The sequence below is a fragment of the Trichechus manatus genome, unplaced genomic scaffold, assembly GCF_000243295.1.
Source record: "Trichechus manatus latirostris isolate Lorelei unplaced genomic scaffold, TriManLat1.0 scaffold00084, whole genome shotgun sequence".
NCBI lineage: Eukaryota > Metazoa > Chordata > Mammalia > Sirenia > Trichechidae > Trichechus > Trichechus manatus.
In genome coordinates, this window is record NW_004444020.1 from 10,470,475 (window position 1) to 10,498,127 (window position 27,653).

General features: G+C 38.8%; 1 protein-coding gene across 3 annotated transcripts; it reads right to left on the reverse strand.

Moving 5' to 3' along the window:
• Positions 1–10,621: 10,621 nt before the first annotated feature.
• DBR1 (debranching RNA lariats 1) lies at positions 10,622–27,036 on the reverse strand. Of its 3 annotated transcripts, XM_004381435.3 has the most exons (8): positions 26,682–27,028; positions 25,800–25,924; positions 23,849–23,929; positions 21,692–21,777; positions 17,608–17,832; positions 14,790–14,870; positions 14,522–14,667; positions 10,623–13,967 (listed from the first exon to the last, which is right to left on the reverse strand). In XM_004381435.3, the coding sequence occupies exons 1-8, from the start codon at positions 26,876–26,878 to the stop codon at positions 13,280–13,282; spliced, it is 1,629 nt and encodes a 542-aa protein (XP_004381492.1). In that variant the 5' UTR covers positions 26,879–27,028; the 3' UTR covers positions 10,623–13,279. The 3 variants fall into 3 exon arrangements, with proteins under 3 accessions (XP_023591764.1, XP_004381492.1, XP_023591763.1); XM_023735996.1 differs by lacking the exon at positions 17,608–17,832 and having other exon boundaries at positions 10,622–13,967; positions 26,682–27,029; XM_023735995.1 differs by lacking the exon at positions 25,800–25,924 and having other exon boundaries at positions 26,682–27,036.
• Positions 27,037–27,653: the final 617 nt, after the last annotated feature.

The following is a 27,653-nucleotide window of genomic DNA, read 5'->3' on the forward strand; positions in this document are numbered from 1 at the left end:
TTATTCTTCAGTAATGCTTTACTTATTTGGGGCCTCTTCCCTTTCTATATGAAGTTGGTGATTTGTTTCTCCATCTCATTAAAAAATGCTGTTGGAATTTGGATCGGGATTGCATTGTATTTGTAGATCGATTTGGGTAGAATTGACATTTTCACAATGTTGAGTCTTCCTACCCATGAGCATCGTATGTTTTTCCACTTACGCAGGTCTCTTGGTTTCTTGCAGCAGTGTCTTGTAGTTTTCTTTGTATAGGTCTTTTAAATTTCTGGTTAGATTGATTCCTATTTTATCTTCTTGGGGCTATTTTAAATGGTATTGATTTGGTGATTTCCTTTTCGGAGTTCTCTTTGTTGGTGTAGAGGACTCCAACTGATTTTTGTGTATTTATCTTGTATCCTGATACTTTGCTGAAATCTTCTATCAGTTCCAGTAGTCTTCTTGTGGATTCTTTGGGATTTTCTATGTATAAGATCATATCATCTGCAAATAGAGATAGTTTTACTTCTTCCTTGCCAATTTGGATGCTCTTTATTTCTTTTTCTTGCCTTATTGCTCTAGCTAGGACCTCCAGCACAATGTTGAATAAGAGTGGTGATAAAGGACACCCTTGTCTGGTTCCCATTCTCAAGGGGAATGCTTTCAGGATGAAGGTGGCTGTTGGCTTTCTATAAATGCCCTTAATTATGTTGAGGAATTTCCCTTCTATTCCTATTTTTCTGAGAGTTTTTATCAGGAATGGGTGTTGGACTTTGTCAAATGCCTTTTCTGCATCAATTGATGAGATCATATGGTTCTTATCTTTTGTTTTATTTATGTGATGGATTACCTTGATTGTTTTTCTAATGTTGAACCATCCCTGCATACCTGGTATGAATCCCACTTGGTCATGATGAATTATTTTTTTGATATGTTGTTGAATTCTATTGGCTAGAATTTTGTTGAGGATTTTTGCATCTATGCTCACAAGGGATATTGGTCTGTAATTTTCTTTTTTTGTGGTGTCTTTGCCTGGCTTTGGTATCAGGGTTATGCTGGCTTCATAGAATGTGTTTGGGAATATTCCATCCTTTTCTATGCTGGGAAATACCTTTAGTAGTAGTGCTGTTAACTCTTCTCTGAAAGTTTAGTAGAATTCTCCAGTGAAGCCATCAGGGCCAGGGCTTTTTTTTTGTTGGGAGTTTTTTCATTACATCTTCAATCTCTTCTTTTGTTATGGGTTTATTTAGTTTTTCTACCTCAGTTTGTGTTAGTTTAGGTAGGTAGTGAGTTTCTAGAAATTTGTCCATTTCTTCTAGGTTTTCAAATTTGATGGAGTACAGTTTTTCATAGTATTCTGTTATGACTCTTTATTTCAGTTGGGTCTGTTGTGATATCACCCATCTCCTTTCTTATACGGGTTATCTGCTTCCTCTCCTGTTTTTCTTTTGTCAGTTTGGCCAGTGGTTTATCGATTTTGTAGATATTTTCCAGGAACCAGCTTTTGGTCTTGTTGACTCTTTCACCTGTTTTTCTATTCTCTATTTCATTTGTTTCTGCTCTAATCTTTATTATTTCCTTTTTTCTGGCGCCCAACGGCTTCTTTTGTCGCTCTCCATTTGTTCAAGTTGTAGGGTTAATGTTTTGATTTTGGCTCTTTCTTCTTTTTGGATGTGTGCATTTATTGCTATAAATTGACCTCTTCTGGTAAAATACATTTTCATTCTCATTGGATTCTATGAATTTCTTTATTCTGTCCTTGACTTCTACAACACAGTAGTTTTTGAGCAAGGTGTTCTTCAGTTTCCATGTAAAAATGATTGATTTCTTGACTGCTGCTTCCATGGGTGTTGATTGTGGATTGAAGCAAAACAAAATCCTTGATGACATCAATCTTTTCTACGTTTATCATGCTGTTGCTTATTGGTTCAGTTGTATGGATTTTTGTTTTGTTTAGGTTGAGGTGTAATCCATACTGTAGGCTACAGTCTTTGAGCTTCATCAGGAAGTGCTTCAACTCCTCTTCACTTTCAGCAAGCAAAGTTGTGTCATCTGCATATCACAAGTTGTTAATGAGTCTTCCTCCAATCCTGATGCCCCATTCTTCTTCATATAGTCCAGCTTCTCAGATTATTTGCTCAGCATACAGATAGAATGTATACGGTAAAAGGACACAACCCTGATGCACACCTTTCCTGACTTTAAACCATGCAGTATCCCCCTATTCTGTTTGAGCAACTGCCTCTTGGTCTATGTACACTTTCTTCATAGGCATAATTAAGTGTTCTGGAATTCTCTTTCTTAACAATTTTATCCATAATTTGTTGTGATACACACAGTCGAATGCCTTTCTATAGTCAATAAAACACAGGTAAACATCTTTCTGGTGTTCTCTGCTTTCAGCCAAGATCCATCTGACATCAGCAGTGATATCCCTCATTCCAAGTCCTCTTCTGAATCCAGCTTGAATTTCTGGCAGTTCCCTGTCGATATACTGCTGCTGCCACTTTTGAATGATCTTCAGCAAAATTGTACTTGCATATGATATTAATGATATTGTTCGATAATTTCCATATTTGATTAGATCACCTTTCTTGGGAATAGGCATAAATATGGATCTCTTCCAGGCGGTTGGCCAGGAAGCCGTCTTCCAAATTTCTTGGCATAGACGTGTGAGCACTTTCAGCACTGCATTCGTTTGTTGAAACACCTCAATTGCTATTCCATCAATTCCTGGAGTCTTGCTTTTTGCCAATATCTTCAGTGCAGCTTGCACGTCTTCCTTCAGTACAATCAGTTCTTGATCATATGCTACCTCCTGAAATGATTGAATGTCGACCAATTCTTTTTGGTAGAGTGACTCTGAGCATTCCTTTCATCTTCTATTGATGCTTCCTGTGGCATTCAGTATTTTTCCCATAGAAATCTTCAATATTGCAACTCGAAGCTTCAATTTTTTCTTCAGTTCTTTCAGCTTGAGAAATGTCGACTGTGTTCTTCCCTTTTGGCTTTCTAATTCTAGGTCTTTCCACGTGTCATTATACTTTACTTTGTCTTCCCAAGCACCCTTTGAAATCTCCCGTTCAGGTCTTTTACTTCATCATTTCTTCTGTTCGCTTTAGCTACTCTACATTCAAAAGCAAGTTTCAGAGTATCTTCTGCGATAAATTTTGGTCTTTTCTTTCCTTCCTATCTTTTTAATGACCTCTTGCTTTCTTCATGCATGAAGTCCTTAATGTCACTCCACAACTCATCTGGTCTACAGTCATTAGTGTTCTATGCATCAAATCTATTCTTGAGATGGTCTCTAAATTCAGGTAGGATATACTTAAGGTCATACTTTGGCTTTCATGCACTTGCTCTAATTTTCTTCAACTTCAACTTGCATATGAGTAATTGATGGTCTGTTCCACAGTCAGCCCCTGGCCTTCTGATGATATTGAGCTTTTCCATCAAATCTTTCCACAAATTGTAGTCAATTTGATTCCTATGTATTCCATCTGGCAGGGTCCACATGTATAGTCACTGTTTATGTTATTGAAAAAATGTATTTAGGTATTTGCAATGAAGAAGTCCTGGTCTTGCAAAATTCTGTCATGCAATCTCCAGCATTATTTCTATCACCAAGGCCATATTTTCCAACCTCTGATCTTTCTTTATTGTTTCCAACTTTTGCATTCTAATCACCAGTAATTATCAATGCATCTTGATTGCATGTTTGGTCAATTTCAGACTGCAGAAGTTGGTAAAAATATATAGAGAACCCTAAAGATCCCACAAGAAAACTACTGGAACTAATAGCAAGATTCAGCATAGTAGTGGGATACAAGATTAACATTCAAAAATCAGTTGGATTCCTATACGCTGACAAAGAGAACTACGAAAAGGAAGTCAGAAAAATAATACCATGTATTTAAAAAAAAAAAAAATTGCCATCAAGTCAATTCTGACTCACACTGACACCATAGGACAGAGTAGAACTACTCCATAGGGTTTCCAAGGAATAGTTGGTGGATTCTAACTGCTGACCTTTTGGTTAGCAGTCAAGCTGTTACTTGCTACTCACAGCAGATCCCATCGTGGGGGTGATCACATATCAAATCTCAACAGAGAAGTGATCACAGCATTATACGACTGCCAAAACACTGAGAATCATGGTCCAGGCAAGTTGACACATAATCTTAACCATCACATAGAGGTTGTTGACATTGGAACTCTTATGCACCCTCTGCTGATGGGGATGTAAAATGGTACAACCACTATGGTGCCTCCTGAAGAAGCTAGAAATAGAAATACCATATGATCCAGCAATCCCACTCCTAGGAATATATCCTAGAGAAACAAGGGCCATCATATGAACAGACATATGCACACCCATGTTCACTGCAGCATTATTCACCACAGCAAACAGACGGAAACAACCTAAGTGTCCATCAACAGATGAACAGATAAACAAACCATGATACATACACACAATGGAATACATGCAAAAATAAAGAACAATGACGAATCCATGAAACATCTCACAGCATAGATAAGTCTGGAGGGCATAATACTGATTGAAATAACTCAATCACAAAAGGACAAATACTGTATAAGACCACTATTACAAAAGAAAAGGTTTACACACAGAAATAATCTTTGACGGTTACTAGGGAGAGAGAGGGTGGGGGGGGACACTAGATAGTAGGTGTCATGGATTGAATCGTGTCCCCCAAAAGTATCTGTCAACTTGGCTAGGTCATGATTCCCACTTCTGTGTGATTGTCCACCATTTTGTCATCTGATGTGATTTTCCTATGTGCTGTTAATCCTATCTCTATGATGTTGATGAGGTGGCGGGATTAGCGGCAGTTATGTTAATGAGGCAGGACTCAATCTACAAGACTGGATTGTGTCTTGAGCCAATCTCTTTTGAGATATAAAAGAGAGAAGTAAGCAAAGAGATATGGGGACCTCATACCACCAAGACAGCAGTGCCAGGAGCAGAGAGCATCCTTTGGACCCAGGATCCCTGTGCTGAGAAGCTCCTAGACCAAGGGAAGATTGATGACAAGGACCTTCCTCCAGAGCCAACAGAGAGAGAAAGATTTCCCCTGGAGCTGGCTTCTTGAATTTGGACTTCTAGCCTACTAGACTGTGAGAGAATAAATTTCTTTTTGTTAAAGCTATCCACTTGTGGTATTTCTGTTATAGTAGCACTAGATAACTAAGACAGTAGGTAAGAGGTAACTTTGGTGAAGGGTAAAACAGTATACAATACTGAGGAATTCAGCACAATTTGACCAAGGCGCAGTCACAGAAACTTCATAAACATATCCAAACACTCTGAGGGACTGAGTTACTGGGCTGAGGGCTGGGGACCATGGTCTCAGGGGATATCTAGGTCAATTGGTATAACATAGTTCATAAAGAAAATGTTCTACATCCCACTTTGGTGAGTATCGTCTGGGATTTTAAAAGCTTGTGAGCACCCATCTAAGACACATCTCTGGTTCCATCCCATCTGGAGCAGAGGAAAATGAAGAAAACCAAAAACACAAGGGAAATGTTAGTACAAAAGACTAAATGGACCACAAGTACCACAGCCTCTACCAACCTGAGCCCAGAATATCTAGATGGTGCCCAACTACCACCACCGACCACTCTGACAGGGATCAAAATAGAGAGTCCTGGACAGAGTGGGAGAAAAAAGGTCGGAAAAAATTCAAATTCACAAAAAAAGACCAGACTTACTGGTCTGACTGAGACTGGAGGAACCCTCAGACTATGGCCCATGGACACCGTTTTAACTCAGAACGGAAGTCACTCCTGAAGTTCACCCTTCAGCCGAAGATTACACAGGTCTATAAAACAAACAATAACATAACATGAGTAACATTCTTCTTAGCTCAGTCATGTAAATGAGACCAAATGGGCAACACCTGTCCAAAAGTAAAGATGAGAAGGCAGGAAGGGACAGGAAAATGGGGGGAACGGAAACGAGGAATTTGGGGTGAAGGGGAGAGGGCTGACACATTGCAGGAATTGCAACCAATGTCACAAAACAATTTGTGTATAAATTGTTAAATGAGAAAATAATTTGCTCTGTAAACTTTCACCTAAAGCACAGTTAAGAATAATAATAATAATGAAAAAAAATTATTTCACAATAAAATTATTTACAATTGTTAAAGAAAAAAATTAATAACATCTTTGATTTTAAGTTTTTCTTACCCATGAAACCAAAAATTAACCGTAAAAAAAGCCCAACCCAAACAAACTGCAAATGTATTGACTTGGTTTTTTCCACCAGAATTTGCTCTGCAACTTTATAAATTTTTTTCTTTTCTGGCTAGAAAAGTGTAGGCTTTAACAAACTCTTTACATCATGATTTAATAAAAAAAAAGACTGTGAGCTTCCTTAATTTTAATTTCAAGAAGTCTTATAGCTACAAACGGATTAAGGGCCAAATTTTCAGGAGTTACATTTTTAATGCTAACTCAGTGACCATTAAATGCTTGGTCACCATGGAAACTTGTATTCTTTAAGAAAAAAATATTTATGTCTCTGTGAAATCTCCAATCCTTGGGAGCATTTTTTTCTTCATTTCCTTCATGCAAGGAGAAAAAATTGTTGATTAAATCATGAAACAATCTAATATTATATTATTGTTTTGAGCTAACTCAAAAGTTTATTTTTTTACAATTATAACTAACCTACTTTGAGTCACTCATTTTCAGAAACAAAATTGCCTCCCGGCAAGCATATAGAATGACTGCTCGGAATAAATCTTATATTTTAATTTCTTCGTATTTTGATTATCTTTAACACAGGGTTTATCTCAGTCTTCTAGGACTGCTATAACAGAAATACCACAAGTGGATGGCTTTAACAAAGATAAATTTATTCTCTCACAGTCTAGAAGGCTAAAAGTCTGAATTCAGGGTGCCAGCTCCAGGGGAAGGCTTTGTCTCTCTGTCACTCTGGGAGAAGATCCTTGTCATCAATCTTCTCTGGTCGAGGAGCTTCTCAGGGCAGGGAGCCCAGGTCCAAAGGATGCACTCTTCTTTTGGCACTACTTTCTTGGTGGTATGAGGTCGCCATGTCTTTCTGCTTGCTTCTCTCTTTTATATCTCAAAAGAGATTGGCTCAAAACACAGTCCAATCTTGTAGATTGAGTCCTGCCTCATTAACATAACTGCCGCTAATCCCGCCACCTCATCAACATCATAGAGATAGGATTAACAGCACATAGGAAAATCACATCAGATGACAAAATGGTGGACAGTCACACAATACTGGGAATCATGGCCTAGGCAAGTTAACAGACATTTTTTGGGGGATACAGTTCAATCCATGACAAGGTTTTTCCAAGGTAAATACAGGAAGCTTTCCCCAATTAATTCTACAAGGAACCTAATGACAGTCGGCTTTCATAGAAGTAATGCCTTTGGAAGGTAAGAAATTTTTATCTACTTGTGTGTATGGTGTCTGACATAAAGTCTTTCCCTGTTTAAGAGCAGATACTCAGAAAATAGTGTAAAGTTTCTCTTAAAATACATAATTCTCACTTTTAAAATATCAAAACATTAAATCTGACAGAGGAGGTCATTTTGTTTCTACTATTGTCCAGGAATTATGCAAATGTTTGCAGATTTGGATAAGCTCCTCAGTCTTCCAGGCAGGTAAAGCAATGAACTGAACTTAAAAAATAATAATAATAATTAATTAGCTAAAATTTAGCAATCTACTGGCTTGAAATGGCTCAGAGCTTTATCACAGAGCTTAACTACTAGTCTTGTTAAAAATTAGAATGGCCAATGAATCTGTGAAGCATCTCATAACACGGATGAAACTGGAGGACATTATGCTGAGTGAAATAAGTCAATCACAAAAGGACAAATACTGTATGAGACCTCTACTGTAAAAAACCATGAAAAAGTTTACACACAAAAAGTAACAATGTTTGTTGGTTACGAGGGATGGGAGGGGTGGGGAGAAATACTAAATAGACAATAGATAAGTGGTATCTTTTGTGAAGGGTGAGACAGTACACAATACTAGGGAGACCAGCACAACTTATACAAGGAAAGGTCATGGAAGCTCCACAGACACATCCAAACTACCAGAGGGACTGAATTGCTAGGCGGAGGGCTGTGGGGACCATGGTCTCAGGGAACGTCTAGCTCAATTGGCGTAACACAGTTTATAAAGACAATGTTCTACATTCTACCTTGGTGAGTAGCGTCTGAGGTCTTAAAAGCCTCTGAGCAGTCATCTAAGATACTCCACTGGTCTCTTCCCTTCGGGAGCAAGAGAGAATGAAGAGAACTGGATACAACGAAAAGATGAGTCCAAAGGACTAATGGACCACAGCTACCAAGGCCTCCACCAGACTGAGTCCAGTACAGCTAGATGGTGCCTGGGTACCATCACTGACTGCTCTGACCGGGATCACAACAGAGGGTTCTGGACAGAGCTGGAGAAGGATGTAGAACAAAATTCTAACACACACACAAAAAAGACCAGATTTACTGGCCAAAAGGAGACTGGAGAAACCCCGAGAGTATGGCTCCCAGACACCTTTTTAGCTCAGTGGTGAAGTCACTTCCGAGGTTCACCATTCAGCTGGGGATTGGACAGCCACATAAAACAAAATGGGACTAACGAGGCACAGCATTCCAGAGACAAGGGCTAGAAGGCAGAAGGAGACAGGAAAGCTGGTGATAGGGAACCCAAGGTTGAGTAAGGACAGTGTTGATGTGTAGTGAGGTTGTTAACCATTGTCATAGGGCAACATGTGTACTGTTTAATGAGAAACTATTTGTTCTGTAAACCTTCACCTGAAGTACAATAAAAATAAAAAATTAGAATGGCGGTAAGCAAGTATGGAATCTCTCCCTTTAAACTTATGTTTAGTAGACCCACAAATTTGGGTCTGAGCCCATGTCCTGTGCCCAATTTAATTGAGTCCTCCCATAATCATGTTCAATACTTAAAAAGTCTTCCTCTCTTCCCTAGAAACCTTGAGACTTAACGTCATAAGGACTTGGAAGTACCTGCTAGAGGAAATCTGTCACTCCTCTCTACTAGATTTCATCTACATAAAGGTGTTCCAAAAAAAAGACAGGCTGTCCTCAAGTTGGAAAGGACCTCTTCAAGTGCTGATTGACCATATGGCTATTAAAAGAAAAACCCAGCTGGATTTGAGACATAGCCCCCATAGTCTGCATTAAAAATTCTGTTTTCTCTGCTTGGCTTCCTCCCCAATAGTGTTGTATTAAAAATCCTGTTTCCTTCGTTGGGCTTGACCCCACTTTTGCTTGGAGGTTATATGTAAACCCCATTGCACCTTCGTAGATGACTAAGAATGTTGCTGACATAATTTGTATGAACACCCTACTTGTAAACCCCTTAAAAGTAACTTGCCCGCCCACCCCTGGGGAGCAGTCTTGGCGGCAGCAGCTCTTCTTTTCCTTGTACAACGAAATAAAGGTGCCTTTCCTGTTCTCCCACCTCAGTCCCTCATTTAATAGCCAATACGAGCCATGCCGAACAAGAACCTGGGGTTTCCACCTGGTAACAGATTCATGCTTCCACGTGAAGCCTGCACCAAAGGAAGATTGGATTGCAGTTCCCACAAAGGACGTCCAGTTTTCAAGAGTAATTGATATTAGTACTGGACTAAACTGAAAGGAGGTAGTCCAGGAAGCTTACTAGGGTTCTCAGAGACAGCCTTACTATTCTATTCATGGTAGTGGTTACTTCAATTATGTTAAAAATCACATTTTATTTTTTTAAAAAACAACCACATTGTTATAGTTTGGAATTATACTGTTTGGAACAGTTCAAAAATTATAAGAATTTTCTTATAAGTAGAAAAAAAGATTGTTCATATTTAAGGAAACAATTGAGTATTGAAACTATGACTATTCCAACAGAGACAGAAAAGAGAAACATCTAATTAATAGCCCAACAGACAGGGACTGTTATTCAGATAGGGACTGCAGAAAACAGGTCTAATGTCACTTGATTAACTTTGGGATGCAAGTCGTTTGGAATCTAATATAGACAGATAATCATGGAGATGTAGTGGCTTGCAAAATATTGCTATTGATTTGATTTGAAAAGTGGCCCACTCGATGGCTTTGTCCTCAAGACAGTTAGAGCCATGTGCATTTAACACAAAGTTCAATCTGTACTCTTGAACCAGTGCCCCATAAGTTAGCAGCCAAGTTCTTAACCAGTATAGGGTCCCTATGAGTCGGAATCTACTCAACGGCAATCGGTTTTTGGGTTTTTTTGCACCACCAGGGCTCCAGCAACACTGGTACTAGATAATGTATTTCCCATTTGAGAAATATTTGTTTGGAAAGACAGAACAACTACTAAGAGGCCTAAATTATCATGTAAATATGTTATTTATGTGATTGACTAAAACTCAGGAGAAATTATTTAGGCTTTGCCAAAAAAAACCTCTTAGTTAAAAGTTTAGATCAGCAGGTGCCACAGTTAAAATACCCCTTACGCTTTGATTGGTTAAAACTAGAAAATTGAAATTAACTACAAAATAATACAGGTATTTGAAAGCACAACCAATAAAGATGTCACAATAGTTAGTAAAATTAATGTGTGACTAAAAATATTTTTGTGTATTACTGATCAAGAATTTGGTTTAAGCATTGACTATTGGTATAATATTTAAAGGTTATTCCCCAAAGCAAAAATTGTACTGAAATTTTTGATTCATCTTCTTGTTTAATTCTGACAATTGCTTTGCAATTTAGCATAAACTTGTTGGGTATTTAGGCGACCACAAGTTGCCCAGAGAAAAGTAAAAATAGCAATAGAAATAAGTAAAAAGTTGTAATGTTACTATCTTATAGTAACACAATTGTCTTTCTGAAAAGTATGTTTCCTCAAGGACCTGGAAGCCATCTCTTCTGAAATGTAATCAAGGAAGGTCACACCCCTACCTCCCAGTTTCCTGAATGGCAATTAGCATAACTTCAGGTATCCTGACATCAAAATACTGGAAAATTAGCAATTTTATCTTAAACATGAATGTTATTAAGTTGTATTCACTCAGCTATATAAAGGATTAAGACTTCTGTCTTTGCAATCTCTCTTGCAGATTGCTTATGATGCATCACATTCTGGTTTAATGTTTATTCAATAATAAAATGTTGCTTTCTCTTCTATATTTGTGGAGAGTTTTTCTGGGCTGGGAGATGTCATTTTTAGAAACTTTTCCCCAAAATTGATCGGTATTTCATTTACGACATTTGCACCAAGGTTCTTAAGTGAGGTTAATTCCTAGTTTCCTTTATCATGGAATCTTTATCAGATTTGGGCATCAATGATACACTTGCTTCATAAAAAGAATGTGTAAACTTTCATTTTCTCTAGTTTGAACAGTTTACATAGCATTAGGGATTAGCTGGTCTTTAAAAAGTTTGCTAGTTTCTCCTGAATCCATGTGGATCAGGTGCTTTTTGTGGAGTAATTCTTTGATAATTTTCTCTATTTCTTCTATGAGGATTTGTTTAAACTTTCCATCTCTCCTAGGGTGAATTTCAGTAAATTCTATTTTCCTAAGAAATTAATTATCCATTTCAGCTTCAAATTTATTTGTACCAAGTTATGCGCAGTAATCTTATGTTTATTGGTTTGACTATCCTGTTTCGGTGGTTATTTCTCCCTTTTATTTTTTGTCCTTGTGCTTTCTAAAGTTTTGATTAGGTAAGCTAGTGGATTGTCTGTGTTTTGAGACCACCATTAACTCTAACATTTGTTTTTTATCTACTTTTTGCTTTTATCGTTATTAAAACTTTCTGGGAAAAAAAAGCAATATCAGAACTTATGGAATACAATTAAGTCAGTGATTAGGAGGAAATTCATAGCTTTAAATGCTTTCTTTTAATAACTAATGAGAATCAAAATATGTGAATTAGATATTCTATTTATAAAAGAAAGTAAACAAAAAGAAAAAGGAAATAACAATAAAAGTCCTATGCCTTTTCCAAGTCACGCACTGACAAGCCAGCTGCTACATGAATTTGCTCCTGGGTTTGGACTGCAGTGAGATGATGAGGTCCTGGAACAATCTCTGGATTCCATGACTCCTGCTCCAAAGTGTAGGGCATTTTAACCAGAGGCAGGATAAGGGTATAGTTTTTCCACACAGGTCTTTAAAAATACTTTAATACTAGAGACGAACCATGCAGCATGAATGGCAGCATTTGTGCAACTCAATCCCTGCCAATAATTAATACTAACTGAACTGTGCCAAAACCACCTGTACTAAGTATTATACCTCATTGCTGTTGAGTCGATTCTGACTCAAAGCGACCCTACGGGACAGAGTGGAACTGCCCCATAGGGTTTCCAAGGCGGTAATCTTTACAGAAGCAAACTGCCACATTTTTCTCTCCCAGAGTGACTAAATGGATTCGAACTGCTTACCTTTCCAGTTAGTAGCCGAGCACTTTAACCATTGTATGGCCAAGGCTCCTTACACAGTATGATAAAACCCGTGCCCGTCAAGTCAATTCTGACTCACAATGACCCTATAGGACAGAGTAGAACTGCCCTATAGAGTTTCCAAGGAGCGGCTGGTGGACTCAAACTGCCAACTTTTTGGTTAGCAGCTGTAGCTCTTGACCACTATGCCACCAGGGCTATAGTCACATTAAAATTACCACTGAAGCTAAAATATAATATGGAAAAGTTAACAGGGTTACATTAATCTCAGCAATAAAGTGTAAGATTTTACGTTTACCAATGTTTAGTATTTATAAGTAACTTACTTTCTAAAATTCTATTTATCATCTTCAATTTCAATTTGTATTTGACAGACACTAAGAGCTGACCAGGGAAAATATTTATAATAAATGAAGAGAAAGCATACATAATGGTATATACAATATGACTTGGTAAAAAACAGAAATACATATTTTATACACCAAAATATTTACATTGGTAATAACCCCTTGAAGGCAAAAACCCTGTCTTACTTATCTTTATATTCCCAATCTTATAGAAGAATGCCTGGCACAAAGTAGGTGCTCAGTGGGTGTTTGCTGAAAAAATAAAAGTGCGTAACATATGCCTTGGGAAAAAAGTAATCAAGTAAATATATGAAATTTTAATACATTTGTATCTGAAACATATAAAGCCTAAAGACAAAGTTAATACCGCATTAAAATTACCCAATGGTAGCTTTGTTACTACAAAATTAAATTGAGTCAAAAATTCAACTCTAAAAAAAAAATGACTTGAGAATCAAGTATCTACATATATTAAGATAAGTAAACTGTCTTATGCTACATCATCATCATCTACTGCAGTATAGATGGCTTGATTCCTCCTCTTAATTTTCTTTCTTTGTTCAGGTTCATGTTCATCACTCAGCCTCTTCAATGGCGCTTCAATTAAGTCCTTCCCATCCCTGGACTCCATAGTATCACCAGCTTTCCCCTCTGTAGCAATTGGGGAGCCCAATGTATCATCAGGAGATACAATCATGGAACCTGGCAAGATCCTGACATCAGAGAAGCTTGCAGAAAAGTCAGATGCTTGATCAGAAGGTCCTACAGATGAGGTATTCGTGTCACTGTGTGCACTTAGCATGCTGTCTGCATCTTCCTCTTCTTCATCTAACACTATTTCATCTGGGTTAACAGAGGACAGGGCAGAGGTGTCTGTGTTATATTCACTAAGTTCTCCTGAGTCATTACTCTCCACGTCATCCTGCTCTTCATTTTCATTACACAAGTAAGGTTCTTCCTTGGCCTTCTGAAGCCTGACATTAATGTCTGTGATGCCAAGTTGAGCACAAAATTCAGTAGTCTGAGGACTGATCCTATGAAGCAGCTGCATTTGGTTCTGTGGCTTGCTAGGGTCATAGCAAGCAGCTGTTACACTAAAGTTACATGGAACTTTGAGGTCATGATTCAATTTTTCCAATACTCCTTTCATAGCTTCTTCTGTTGCACTATAGTCCCACCTATGAAAGTCCAAAAAATAGCTTTTTACATTTTACCAGCCTCAGGGATAATATATCAAAATTCCATTTAGTAAAATCAAGGTGATAATTAATTTAGCCATTTTGAAATAAAAACTTTTAGAAAAAGCAGTCCTTAACTCACATCCTAAAACAAACAAATTATTTTACTGTACGAACCAAATCTCTACCATATTATAGTTTTATGCATACTTATTCACATATACACTTATTTAGGCTGGCACTCAACACTCCATTTTCTTGTCTCCATTAGATGGAAAACTTATAGCTTCCTAAACTATAGCAGACAGTAAACCTTGAACTGTTCTAACATCCATTCAACAATAATTCCTTCACTTTTGATGGAAAAATTTAGGAACAGGTAAGGGTGATGGTTGAATGATGAACATAAGTTAATGTCACTGAACTGTATATGTGAAGAATGTTGAAACGGCAAATGCTTTGTTACGTATTTACTACAATGAAGAAAAAGGGGAGGGGAAGGGAGGGAGACAACTGCAATGGAGACAGAAAGTTCTAAATAAGGTCACACTTACCTTGTATACAGGCCGTTATTTTCAGGCATATTCCATAGGCGCCCAGTCACATTAATAAGATCATTAGTAGCCCTGAGAATGGTGAGCCATTCAATATCATACTCCAAGTAATCAGGAGCACTGGGGTCATGTTCTATTTCTATTACCTACAGGGAGAAATGGGTAATTTTAAGAAATACATGTGTATTCTTAATATCTTAAAAAACGTAATATAACGTAACAAAAAAGTGTAAAACTACATTGCAAAAGTATTCCATTATTTCTTTACCTGAAGAAAGTCTCTATGCGGTAAGCATTTGTCCAATGCTAAAAATCTGGTTGCTTTGGCTGGCTGTCCTTTATCTTTAGCCTAGATAACATGAGCAATGATTTAAGAAAGAATGTTCAAACGTCACAGGTAACTCACACATTGACTAGAACGGAAATAATCTTTATTATGTATACCCCTAAATTGGGTGCCAAAGGAATGACTGTTACTTCTCCAAAATAAGTCAGTTCTGTACCCACCTGGGCAACCATGGGCTAGGCACTTAACCTCTCAGCTTCAGTTTCTTTCCAAAAGTCAAGGCAAAAACTAACGATGATCATGATGATCATGATGAGGATGATAATGATAAATCAAAGCACATAACACAAGGATAAAGAAGAAATAAGGCAGAAGACCTTAAAAGTAAATTGGCAAAGCTAAAACTATAAAACTTTTAGAGAAAACCAGAGGAGAAAATTTTGATAACCTTGAGTTAGGCAAAAATTTTTTAGATGCAACACCAAAAGTACAATGAGCTATATCTGTAGAATGAAACAGTATTCCATATGTGCTAATGGACATCAATAAAAAAAAAAAAAATAGTGATACATGCTACAACATGGATGAATCAGAAAAAACATGCAAAATGAAAGAAGCCAGACAAAAAAGACTATATATTGTATGATTTCATGTATATGAAATGTGCAGAAAAGGGAAAGCTATAGAAACAGAAAGCTATTAGTAGTTGACTGGGGCTGGAGGTAGGAAGGAAGACTGCAAGTAGGCATAAGGGATCTTTTGGAGGTGACAGAAATGTTCTAAAACTGGATTAAGATGATGTCTGCACAACTCTGAAAAGTTACCAAAAATCACTGAACTGTACACTTAAAATGAGTGAATTTTACGGTATGTAAACTATAATAAAAAAATTTTTTTAAGTGAATTGGGAAAAATCACAAAAATGAAAGCCACATTGGAAGCAGTACAACACAGCATCACTGAAAACAGTAAAGCACATGGAGGAAAAAAGGAAGTGAGCTATGCAAAGTCCTGCTGAGGATCAGGTATATCAGTTCATTTCTGGTGTGACGACAAGCAGAAAGCACAGATTACAGGCACATCTTAGCAGGACAGCAGTTCTGAGGAAAGATGATCTTTGATGCTGATGAAGGCACTAAAACAGAACACTGGCGAAGTGAGGGGAGGTTGGGGAGCTAATAAAAGCAGATCAAAAGCATTATTAATGCACAGTTACAAGTCGCTAAGGTTGATGACAGATGATGGGAGTAGGGAAAAAATAGGAAACCAGATTTTTCAGTAAAAACCGAAGAATGTTATGAGCCCTAAGAGATAGAAGAGAGTAACAGATACGGACAAGGTGACTGACATAAACAGATAATCAGCTTTAAAGGAAGATAGTTTTTAAATCAAGTGGCAGTGGCTCAAAGGAAAAATGAGAACAGCAACCTCCTTCTCCCAGTGAAACTGAGAAGAGAATAAGCCCACTACAACAGGAAGGGCCTGGAGGAATATTTTCAGGCAGAACCCTCCTTGGAGGAACACTGAAAAGGTATACCTATACCACGGAAAAGTCTTTAGTCAAGTAACTCTGGGAAGCACTACAAACCATATTCCACTCTTGGAGAATGGCAATGTCCATTAGCACATTAAAGGATCTCAGAAATTCTACTGTAAGGGCCCCAAGAAAAAATCTCTAACTTCATTAACCCAACATTTCCTAAAGATTTTCCCCATGGGATATTTTATATGAAAGTCAGATTTCAGTCAGAATTGATGGTAAAAGGAAGGAAAAACTTCATGTTTCCATAAAAGCCTAATTATATATTCTCTACCTTCCACCAAGCACTATCATCTACAGAGTTATGCAGTAAAAACTCTGGTAGTCATCCAAGACTCCCTCCTCCCTCTGCCACCAAATCCTGATGGTGCTTCATTCTCTGCATTCTCTCTTAGCTTTAAGTTAGAACTTCATTATTTTTTGCTGAATAGTCTCCTATTTAGGCCCTCGGTATCCCATTTCATATCACTCCAATCCATACACAAAATTGCTGCCAAACTAATCTTTCTAAAATGAAATTTTGATTTTATTATTCTCCAACTTAACTTTTCACTGTTTCCCCATCACCTTCTATCTAAAAGCCAAACCACAGAGCATGGCTCAGAGGCAGTGATAATTTTGCTTCATCTCTCCCTATGTCTCAGCAATAGCAACTAGCTGCAGTTCTTCAAATGTACCATGCTCCCAGACGTCTAGCCTTTGCACAGGAGTCCCTGGGTGGTGCGAACAGTTCAACACTTGACCACTAGCTGGAAGGCTGGTGGTTCAAACCCACTCAGAGGCACCTTGGAAGACATGCCTGGTGATCTGCTTCCAAAAGGGCACACCCTGAAAACCCTACAGAACAGTTCTCCTCTGCAGACATGGGATCACCATGAGTCAGAATCGACTCGACAACAAACAACAGCCACTGCCTGTACCTGGCATGCCCTTATGGTCTATCTCTTCCTGGTACTTCAAGACTCAGCTCAGGAATCAATTCCTTTGGGAAACCTTCTCTATCTCTTCATCTCTGCCCATATCCCATTCCCACCACAGTTTGGCTTAGGTACTCCCACAGCATCATCCTAGCATTGCTCCACCCCAAACTTATTACACTGTTTTGTACTTTCTTGTCTCTTTCCCCTCTGGATAATGAGCTACTCACAAAAGGAAAGTTATCTTCTATTTCTTTCTCTAACCTTACAACTGTGCAAGCAGTACCTAGTACATAGATATTCAGTAACTTTCAATGAATGAATAAAATACTTTGTCTTCTACCTGGTGCTGCATCAAGGCTGCAAACTTCACATGAAGGTGTGCAGAAAACCAGTAAGTAGGTTTTAGGTGCTCTAAGAGCTCCGAGGCAGCAGGACTTCCTAATGTGTTATTTTCCACTTCTTGTCGGAAAAAAGACTTAGCCTTAAGAAGTTGCTTCTTATTTCCGTAATGATATATACTTCTTGGCCAATCATGAGATAAGAATACATCCATAGGCTGCTTCAACTTAAAAAGAAAAAGAAAGCAAATTCTTAAACACAGACCAAAAGAAATCCTCCTTTCTCCCCACCACCACTGCATGACCCTTCACCTGTCCACATAACCACTCACCCTCTTAGATCTCTGTATAATTCATTCTAACGACACTTTAAGAAAGCCATAGAAACACTAAGCTACTCAATCACTGTCTTAGTTATATAGTGCTGCTATAACAGAAATACCACAAGTGGATGGCTTTAACAAAGGCACAGAGGTGAGGATTCAGAACACCTATTTTGGGGGGACATAATTCAATCCATAACGCTATGTGAGTTCATTAAAAATGTGGGGGGGGGGGCCTCATACCATCAAGAAAGCAGTGCCGGGAGCAGAGTGCGTCCTTTGGACTGGGGTCCCTGCGCCGAGAAGCTCCTAGTCCAGGGGAACACTGATGAGAAGGCCGACAGAGAGAGAAAGACTTCCCCTGGAGCTGACGCCCTGAATTTGGACTTTTAGCCTACTTTGACGGTGACAAAATAAACTTCTCTTCATTAAAACCATCCACTAGTGGTATTTCTCTTACGGCAGCACTAGATGACTAAGACAGAATTTGGTACCGAGAGTGGGGTGCTGCTCTAACAGATACCTAAAATGTGGAAGTGGTTTTAAAACTGTGAATGGATAGATATGCGGCAGTGACAGACAACCAGCAGCAGCAGAGAAGCAGCAGCAGCAGAACCAGGAGACCGGTAAAGACGGCACTGGGGCCGACCCATGGAGCAAGAGAGCTGAGTACCTGTGTGCAGGAGGCTTCCTGGTGGAGTGGGGTGCCTCTGGGCACTTATCAGTGGAGCTAGGCTTGCCGACCCATGGAGCAAGACAGCTGAGTGTCTGTGTGCATGAGGCTTTCTGGCAGAGTGGGGTGCCTCTGGGCACTTATACCTGTGGAGCTACTGAGCTTTGGAACACTTGCCCCAGCAGGGCAGATGCGGGCATGAGGCCCGAGGGCCAAGAGGTCATAGGAAGCAGAAGCTGAAGAGACAAGGGAAGCAAGAAGCCGAGCTGCTTCAGCCTCAAAAGGTATGGCCATGACCTCAGGGGTTTCAAAGGGTGGAGCCGTGGACTCTGGTGTTTCTAAGGGAACTAGGAGAATGGTGCGCCTAAAGCCAAGGGAGCAGAGTTGCTGTCCCAGTGGACCTGGAAGGCAGAGCTGAAGCCCAGGGCCGACAGGCCTCCACTCAAAATCCAGAGACTATGGCCAATACCTAGAGTCTGGAGGGCAGCGCTATTGTGTAAATTGTCTCAGAGAACAGATTATTTTCAAAGCCTTGAGGGCTAGTGTAATGTGTTCTGCTAACTTGCTTGGTGCCTGTTATGCCTCTTTCCCTGCAATTTCTCCCATTTGTAATGGAAATGTCTAGCTTATGCCTGTTCTGCCATTGTAACTTTGGAAGTAGATAACTTGTATTCTAGATTTCACAGATGAAGAGGAATTTTTTGGATTTTGGACTTGGAGTCAAGACTTTTGCTATGATATGATGTGGTGAATATGTTTTCCATGTTGCAAGGATGTGATTTTTTGGGGGCCAAAGGGTGGAATGTCATGGTTTGAATTATGTCCCCCAAAAAATGTGTATATCAGTTTGGCTGGGCCATGATTCCTGGTACTGTGTTATTTTCCTATATGTTGTAAACCCTGCCTCTATGATGTTAATGAGGGAGGACAGGTGGCAGTTTTAAGGCAGGACTGGATCTACAAGACTGGATTGTGTCCTGAGGCAATCTCTTGAGATATAAAAGATAGAAGAGAGCAGTGAGACAGGGGGACCTCATACCACCAAGAGAGCAGTACCAAGAGCAGAATGCGTCCTTTGGACTGGGGTCCCTGCGCCGAGAAGCTCCTAGTCCAGGGGAACACTGATGAGAAGGCCGACAGAGAGAGAAAGACTTCCCTTGGAGCTGACACCCTGAATTTGGACTTTTAGCCTACTTTGCCGGGGAGGAAATAAACTTCTCTCGTTAAAACCAAAAAAAAAAAAGTGTGTGTGTGTGTACACACGTTGGGAATGGGTTGTCTTTGTTAAGTTAATGAGACAGGATTAGTGTACGGTGTGTCTTAAGTTGATCTCTTTTGAAATATAAAATAGACTGAACAAGGGAGAGAAGCAGAGATGGGGGAAGAGAGATTCCAAGCCACACGAAGATCGATCGTCCAAGAGCAGAAGCTAAAAGAGACAACCACCTCCCTCCAGAGCCTGCACAGAAAGAAAGCCTTCCCCTAGAGCCAGCACCCTGAATTCACACATCTAGTCTCCTAAACTGTGAGAAAATAAATTTCTGTTTGTTAAAGCCACTTATTTGTGGTATTTGTTATAGCAGCACTAGATAATTAAGACACATAGTACATACAAAAACCTCTCCGCTTACTACATAAACTACTGTATTTTATGAAAATAATGTGCACCTTTCTACGTTTGTTTGCAAACTGTGCTCTCCCCACCCCCGCCACAAGGTATTCTCCTAAGCATGCTACGTTAATTTCTTTCTTTTTATAGCACGTGTAAAAAAAAGAGTGGCATAGCAGTGCTTATGAAAACAACTTTCAGGGGAGAAGGCGGGTTGACTAACAAACATAGAAGGTGCAAGTTACTTGCATAAAAATAGGGCGTATTGTAAGTATTTAAAGTGGTTGGTGTCTTCATAGGGAGGATACAAAACATACGCCATACATTACTCATCCCCAGCACCTGCAAGTAATCTGACACAAATACTTGGGAAACTATTTTAAACCAATTTGAGTAACTGTTTCAGATAATACAAAATATTAGATGTGACTAACCACTGAATAAGTGCTATGGGCAATAGATGCAATGAAAATTCAGACAAAGATGATGACTTTAAACTAGAACACTGGCTGGGAAGTAGCATCTAGGCTGGGTCTTAAAGACTGGTAGGATTTAGAAAGGTGGAAAGGGAAAAACATTCAAGGTAAGAAACGGTAGGTACAAACGGGGCGTAAAAGAAATGCCTGTGAACAGCCTTATACTCCTGTACAGGTTGTATGATGTGGTAAGAAGGGCATGAGATCAAAAATCAGGTCGGCTCTACCACTTACTTGGGAAGTCCTAGGTTATTTACCTGTCTGAGCTTTGGCTCCTCATTCTTAAAGTGATGAAGTTAAGAGTAACAGCTACCTCACAGGATTTAGGTTATTATATGAAATACTTTGTGTGAAAACTGCTAGCTCAGTGTTGGGTACTTAGTGGGTTCTCAAACAAAAACCTTCTACTCTCTAATTAAGCCAGTGTTTTGATACCCTCTTCACAATTTTCTCATGTTCTCTATCATCTTTACTACTATTTATTTTCTATTTAATTATATTATTTACTATTTAAAATAAATATTTTAATACTTTCTTTAGTTTCACTTTATTTCAAGATACAGTGAAACCTGTGAGAGTTGGAACTTGATGCTACCGCCTTGATTTTCCAGGTCTTGCAAGTTTTCCACCTTTAACAGGGTGCAGTCTTACCACTTTTCTATTGCTCTCTATTAGTGGGAAATACTTGAGTTTTCCTTCTCTGACAAGTTTCTGCCTTACAAAGGTTAGAGCTTTCATAGGTTTTACTGTATATTCTCTAGCCTTATCCTAAGTAATAATATCTGAAATCATGGATTAAATATTTTATTATTACTCACTAACATAAAGCCATAACCATTAAAATAAAAAACGTCCACCTGTGAACCTCCTAAAAGCAACATCTAAATTTTAAAAATATCAAATTAAGCTCTTCTTGGAAGTGGCATACCAAAATGATCAAAAAACATTTTGGTACAGAATTACTTCGAATTTTTTTAAGTCAGCTGTAACGTGCCTTTTACATACCTGTTTCAATTTATAAACTTCAATATTTCTCACATGATATATACTTCTTATTGTGGATGAATTATAAGGTGGGCACTCAAAATGACCTTAAATTGAAAGAAGAGAAATAAACTATATTCAATTCCCTCAAGTACTGCAAATACAAATACATATTTACACTTCCACAAAATTGACATTTATCATCAATTTTTGGTTATTAAAACTCTAAAAAAAAAAAAAAAAAAAAATCCACTGCTCTTAAAACGCTGGTATTTACTACCTAGCAAGGAGCCTGGCTGCACAGTGGTTACAGCACTCGGCTGCTAACTAAAAAATCAGCAGTTCAAACCCACCAGCCACTCCGCGGGAGAAAGCTGTGGCAGCCTGCTTCTGTAAGGATTTGCAGGCTTGGAAACTCTATGGGGCAGTTCCACTCTATGCTTACAGGGTCTCAAAAAGTCACAATCAACTCGATGGCAATGGGTTTAATGGGAATAGACCAGAAACTATAAATAATTGTGGAGCTTGTGATTTTTAAAATTGAATTATATTTCATTTTGGAGTAGATTATATACTCTCAGAGTTTAACATTTAAAAGATACCATAAGAAAAGCATAGAGTAAAAAAGTGTCTCTCCTAGAGAGATGAGTGGTTGGTGGCCTAGGGCTAGGGTAAGAGCAGAAATCAACTGCAAATGGGCACAAGAAACCTTTCTGGGGTAATGGAAATGTTCTAAATCTGGATGGTGGTGATGACTGCAGAGCTCTATAAATTTACTAAAATTACTTAATTGTATACTTACAATAGTACATAAACTTTACTTCAATAAAGCTGCTTTAAAAAAAAAAAAGGCCCTCTTCCCATTCCTGTCCCTCAGCCATCAGTAACCCTACCTAGAGGCAACCAACGTTAATCAAGTTCTTGTATTTTATTCCAGGACACCATCTGCACATATAATAAATACACAAATTTTTCTATCCCTTCGATTACACAAATGGTTGTATACTTTATACATATTCCATGCTTGCTTTTTTCTCTTAACCTATCTTGGAGATCTTTCCACACTAGTTACAAATAGAACTTCTTTTTTTTTAAATGGCTCATAGCATTATATTGCACAGTTATACCATGATATATTTAACTAGTTCCTACTATTTGCTATTACAAACAATACTGAAATAACTTTGTACATATCACTTTACTTAGAATATATCTGGAAATAAATTCCTGGAAGTGGAACTCCTGAGTCAGAGTACACTTATAATTTCCAGAGATACTACCAACTGTCCTCCAAAGCATGGTTCCAATCTGCCCCTACCCCTGCCATTTAGGAGACAGCTTGTCAGTATATGCCCATGCTAACAGATTAGAATCATGGGGAGTAGGGCGCAGGGAACAGACTTGTGATTTAAGAGTTTCAATGAGATTATAAATTTTAGCTACCAACTTATTTATTACAGGGTCACTATGAGTTGTAATCGACTCGACTATAATGGGTTTGGTTTTTCAGTTTTGGTATACTGATACAATAAAGTAAAAACCAAACCAAAGCAAACCTGTTGCCGTTGAGTCGATTCCGACTCATAGCGACCCTATAGGACAGAGTAGAACTGCCCCAGACAATAAAATACTATTCACAAATTAAAACAGATGGATTAGAGCTACATGTATCAACATGGATTTCAAAAACGTTAAAGAAGCAAGTTCCAGAAAGACACAAGCAACATGATATAGCATATGAAGTTTAAAACATGCCTTATAACACATTGTTTAAACATCTTACATATGCTGTAATGATATAAAAATAACCAAGAGAATGACAAACGCCAAATTCAGAATAGTGACCGCCTGGCAGGAGATGGAGGGACAAAAGGAGGGGCAGGGAATTGAGGACAAGTAAACAATGAACTTCACTTTTATCTGTACTGTTTTCTTTCTTAAAAATCAAAATTAAATATGGTAATATCCTAATACTTGATAAAACTGAATGATGGATACACAGATATATGTTATATGGTTCTCCATATTTTATTATGTATAAAATAGTCTATAATTTAAAAATTACAAATAGTTCATTAAAAAAACTCTAAAGAAAACTAATAGTCAAACTATATTATGCTTAAGTTATTCTGGGACATACAAGTTTTAAAGTCTAAAAATAACTCAAAATAACAATACCTTTTCGATAGTCATGAGATTTAAAGATACCAGAGATCCCACCGATCCTTAAACCTCGGTATTTTACCACACCAGCCAAACCTGAAAAAAAATTATGCAGTTAAATAAAGTCACTATAGGCAAAAGAAAAGTGATCTCTTTACTAACTGAATGAGCCACTTAAAGGCTTGGACTTCCATGCAGTCCTAAAATTATGTGAAAATTAAGCATCATGATGAGGTTATCTTTTACACTGTAAGACGTCAACAATACATAAGGTAGACAAGATGGTTAAGTGCTCAGCTGCTAACCAAAAGGTCAGGAGTTCGAACTCACCAGCTGCTCCACAAGACAAAGATGCGGAGTAGAGATTTACAGCCTTGGAAACCCTATGGGGCAGTTCTACTCTGTCCCATAGGGTCACTATGAGTTGGAATCGACTCTACAGTGTCGGGTTTGATTTGGGTTTGTTAAGGGTTTGAAGAGGGGAGCTTGGAAGCAAATCAGCCAAGAGACTAAGCAAAAAGGAAGGGACAAATGACATAAGGTATTAAGAAGGAAACAGACATAATTTGGTGGCTTAACTGAATATGGGGATTGGGTAGGGGAAATAGAAGAAAATGTCCTATGATAGATTTAGATGTTACAGATCTCAAAGTCAACAGGTACAAGGTATAAACAACCTGTACTTTCTATACTTCATTTCCAACTGATCATCATCTGACAATTTCACCTTTGGACCATACTGCAATTGTCAAGAGATGATCAATCAGTAATGAAGTAGAGAAACTAAAATTTCTGAAGTTATAATTTCACCACTGGAAAACCCGTAAATACTTTTATAAAAAAATACACTTCAACAGAGATTAAAGAACTGTATAGTTTAAAGGGACTAGAGCTCAAACAGAATTTAACCAGACCTCTAAATCTAGATGCCAGTTTACAGAAAATGCATAGGATAAAAGGAACATCTTAAACAACAACACAAGGAATCCAATCAGCTAAATTAAAAATGTAGGTAATTCTACAGAGCAAATTTCCCATTTTCTTCAACAAATAAATAACACGCGAAGAAAAGAGAGAGAGAAGAAACCATTACAGACTAAGAGACTTCAGAGTCATGGCAACCAAACAAAATGGGTGGACCTTGTATGGATCCTATTTGAACAAACCAACTGTAATACAGATATCTCTGAGATAATCAGGTAAATCTGAACATGAACTAGGCAACAGATACTAAGAAATTATTGTTACTTCAGTTAGATAGGAGCCCCGGTGGCACAGTGGTTAAGAGCAATAGCTGCTAACCAAAAGGTCAGCAGTTCGAGTCCACCAGCTGCTCCTTGGAAACCCTATGGGGCAGTTCTACTCTGTCCTATAGTCACTATGAGTCGGAAGCAACTTGACTGCAATGGGTTTTAATTAGGTATAATAATAGTACTGTAGTTGTGGTACTTAAAAATCCTTATCATTTAGAAATATGCACTAAAAAATTTACAGGTAAAATAATATGATAGATAGGATTTCCTTCAAAATACTCCAGTCATCTCTCCTGCCAAAAAGAAGGCAGGGTTGAAACAAGGATGGCAGAATGATAACGGTTGCTGAAGCTGGATAATGGGTACAGAGATTCATTATACTAATCTCTACTTTTGTGTATGCTTAACAATTCCCTTATAGAAAAGCTTAAAGGTTTTTTTTTTCCTTAATAAAAAGAGTAAAAGAAAATAAAGGGACTGCGAACAGTGTGTAAGACCTTTGCAGTTAAATATTTACTGCTAAAAAAAACAAAAAGCAGAGGAAGCACTGGCCTACTTTCATGATTAACTATTTAAATTAAAATTTCATTAACTATTTAAACTAAGTGACATTTCCAAAACACCATATATCTCAAAATGCTGCCCAAGTGGTCTACAAATCCTGACAAGCTCTTTCATCCCATCAAACTAAAAATTTACCGAGGAACACATACCTAAATAATAAATGTTTGGTGCCACCCAGCCACCATACGGTAACTCCTGCAAATGATTTGAGGCTTCATGGTTTCCCCCAATGAAGATTGTGAGAACTGGGGCCTTTTTCTCTCCAGAATAATACCTAGAACATCATAAGGGTAAAGCTGTCAGTTATCACAATTAGGTGTAACAGAAAAGCAAAATAAGGTCAGAAGAAAAATCTGAACGTATCATAAAAAATTAAAAAGCTCTGTCTAGGCAAATTGCCCAGTTCCACCCTTGTCCTTAAGAACGAAGAAATGCCACCTTAAGTTCCAAGCCAGAACAAGGTCAGAAACTTTGTCGAGTTCACTGCTTATAATCTCAACTTCTAAAACGTGAACTAGCACATACCGGGAGCCCTGATGGCGTAGTGGTTAAGAGCTTGGCTGAGAACCAAAAGGTCAGCAGTTTGAATCCACCAGCCACTCCTTGGAAACTCTAAGGGACAAGTTCTACTCTGTCCTATAGAGTCGCTATGAATCAGAATCGACTCCACGGCAACGGGTTTACGGTTACGGTTTAGCACATACAGGCGTCGAATAACAACTCCTGGATCATTAAATGAACCAGTACTAGAGTTCTATTAAGAACAAGGTACGTATCTAAATCTGTCCGTTTCTACCTCCGAGTTCTAATTCACTCCCCACGGGCTGCAATCCCTTGTGAAACTGATACGACGGGAGAAAAGAAAGAAGGCAAGTGACCTTTACTGAGCCGCCAGGCCTTGCGGACACAGCACGAACAAAGATAAGTACTCGGGCGGGGGCAGAAGGAAACTGTAACCCAGCGCGGCTTCTCTCCCCACTGCTGAAGTCAACACCTCGCTCGCCGCGTCTAAGGCCGGGCCTTGCCTTTACCTGTAGAAGGTCTGCATGTGGCGATACTTGGGCGGTACGGCCATGCAGCGCAGGTCGGCCTCGTTGCGCACCGCCTGGAAGTCGCCGCAGCACAGCAGCAGGTCCACCGGCCCCGGGCCGCGCCGCTCCGCCAGCGCCAGCGTCTCATAGATCTTGTCCAGCTCGCCGTGGCAGCAGCCGGCCACAGCCACCCGCATCCTACCGGCCCGAGGTGGGAAGTGCCGCCAGTAACGACGTAGACAGAGCCAGGCCAGGCCCTAGACGAGGAAATCTTGAAAACAACTTGCACAGCAACCGCCAGCATCAACCGAGACCCCGCTGCGTTCAGACTCCTGGAATTTAACTCACTTCCGCTTTCAAAATATCGCGAGAGAGGGATCGGCACCGGACTGGCTGATATCAGGACTCCAGGGAACCTTCAAATTGACTCCGGCTTAATCGTATTGCCCGCGTGATTGAGTCCTAGGAGTCTGATGGATGGTAAAATTAAAAACTAGAGTAGTAAATGAAATCCCCATAAATCGAAACTTAGTTTGATAAAATTAAAACCAGCCGAACAAGTGGACAGGAATGATCGGCTTATTCCCTAGGATAAATTTTGAGGGCATAGAGGGCCTGAAAGTGAATTAGACATTGAACAAAAGATTTACAAAAGACATCTCGAAATAAAAATTTTAAAATATAACTTAAAAATACACTGCGGATTTTGAAACTACCCCTCTAAGAGTTTCTAAAACTATCAGTTATTAAAAGGGGGGAGGGGCGTGCATCAAAGGTCTATCAACAAACTGAAAAGACAACCTATAAATTGGGAGAAAATTTGGGGGATCCATCTATCTGCTGTTGTTGTTGGGCGACATCAAGTCGATTCGGACTCACAGCGACCCTATAGGACAGAGCAGAACTGCCCCCGTAGGATTTCCAAGGCTGTCATCTTTACCGGAGCAGATAGATCACCAAGTCTTTTCTCCT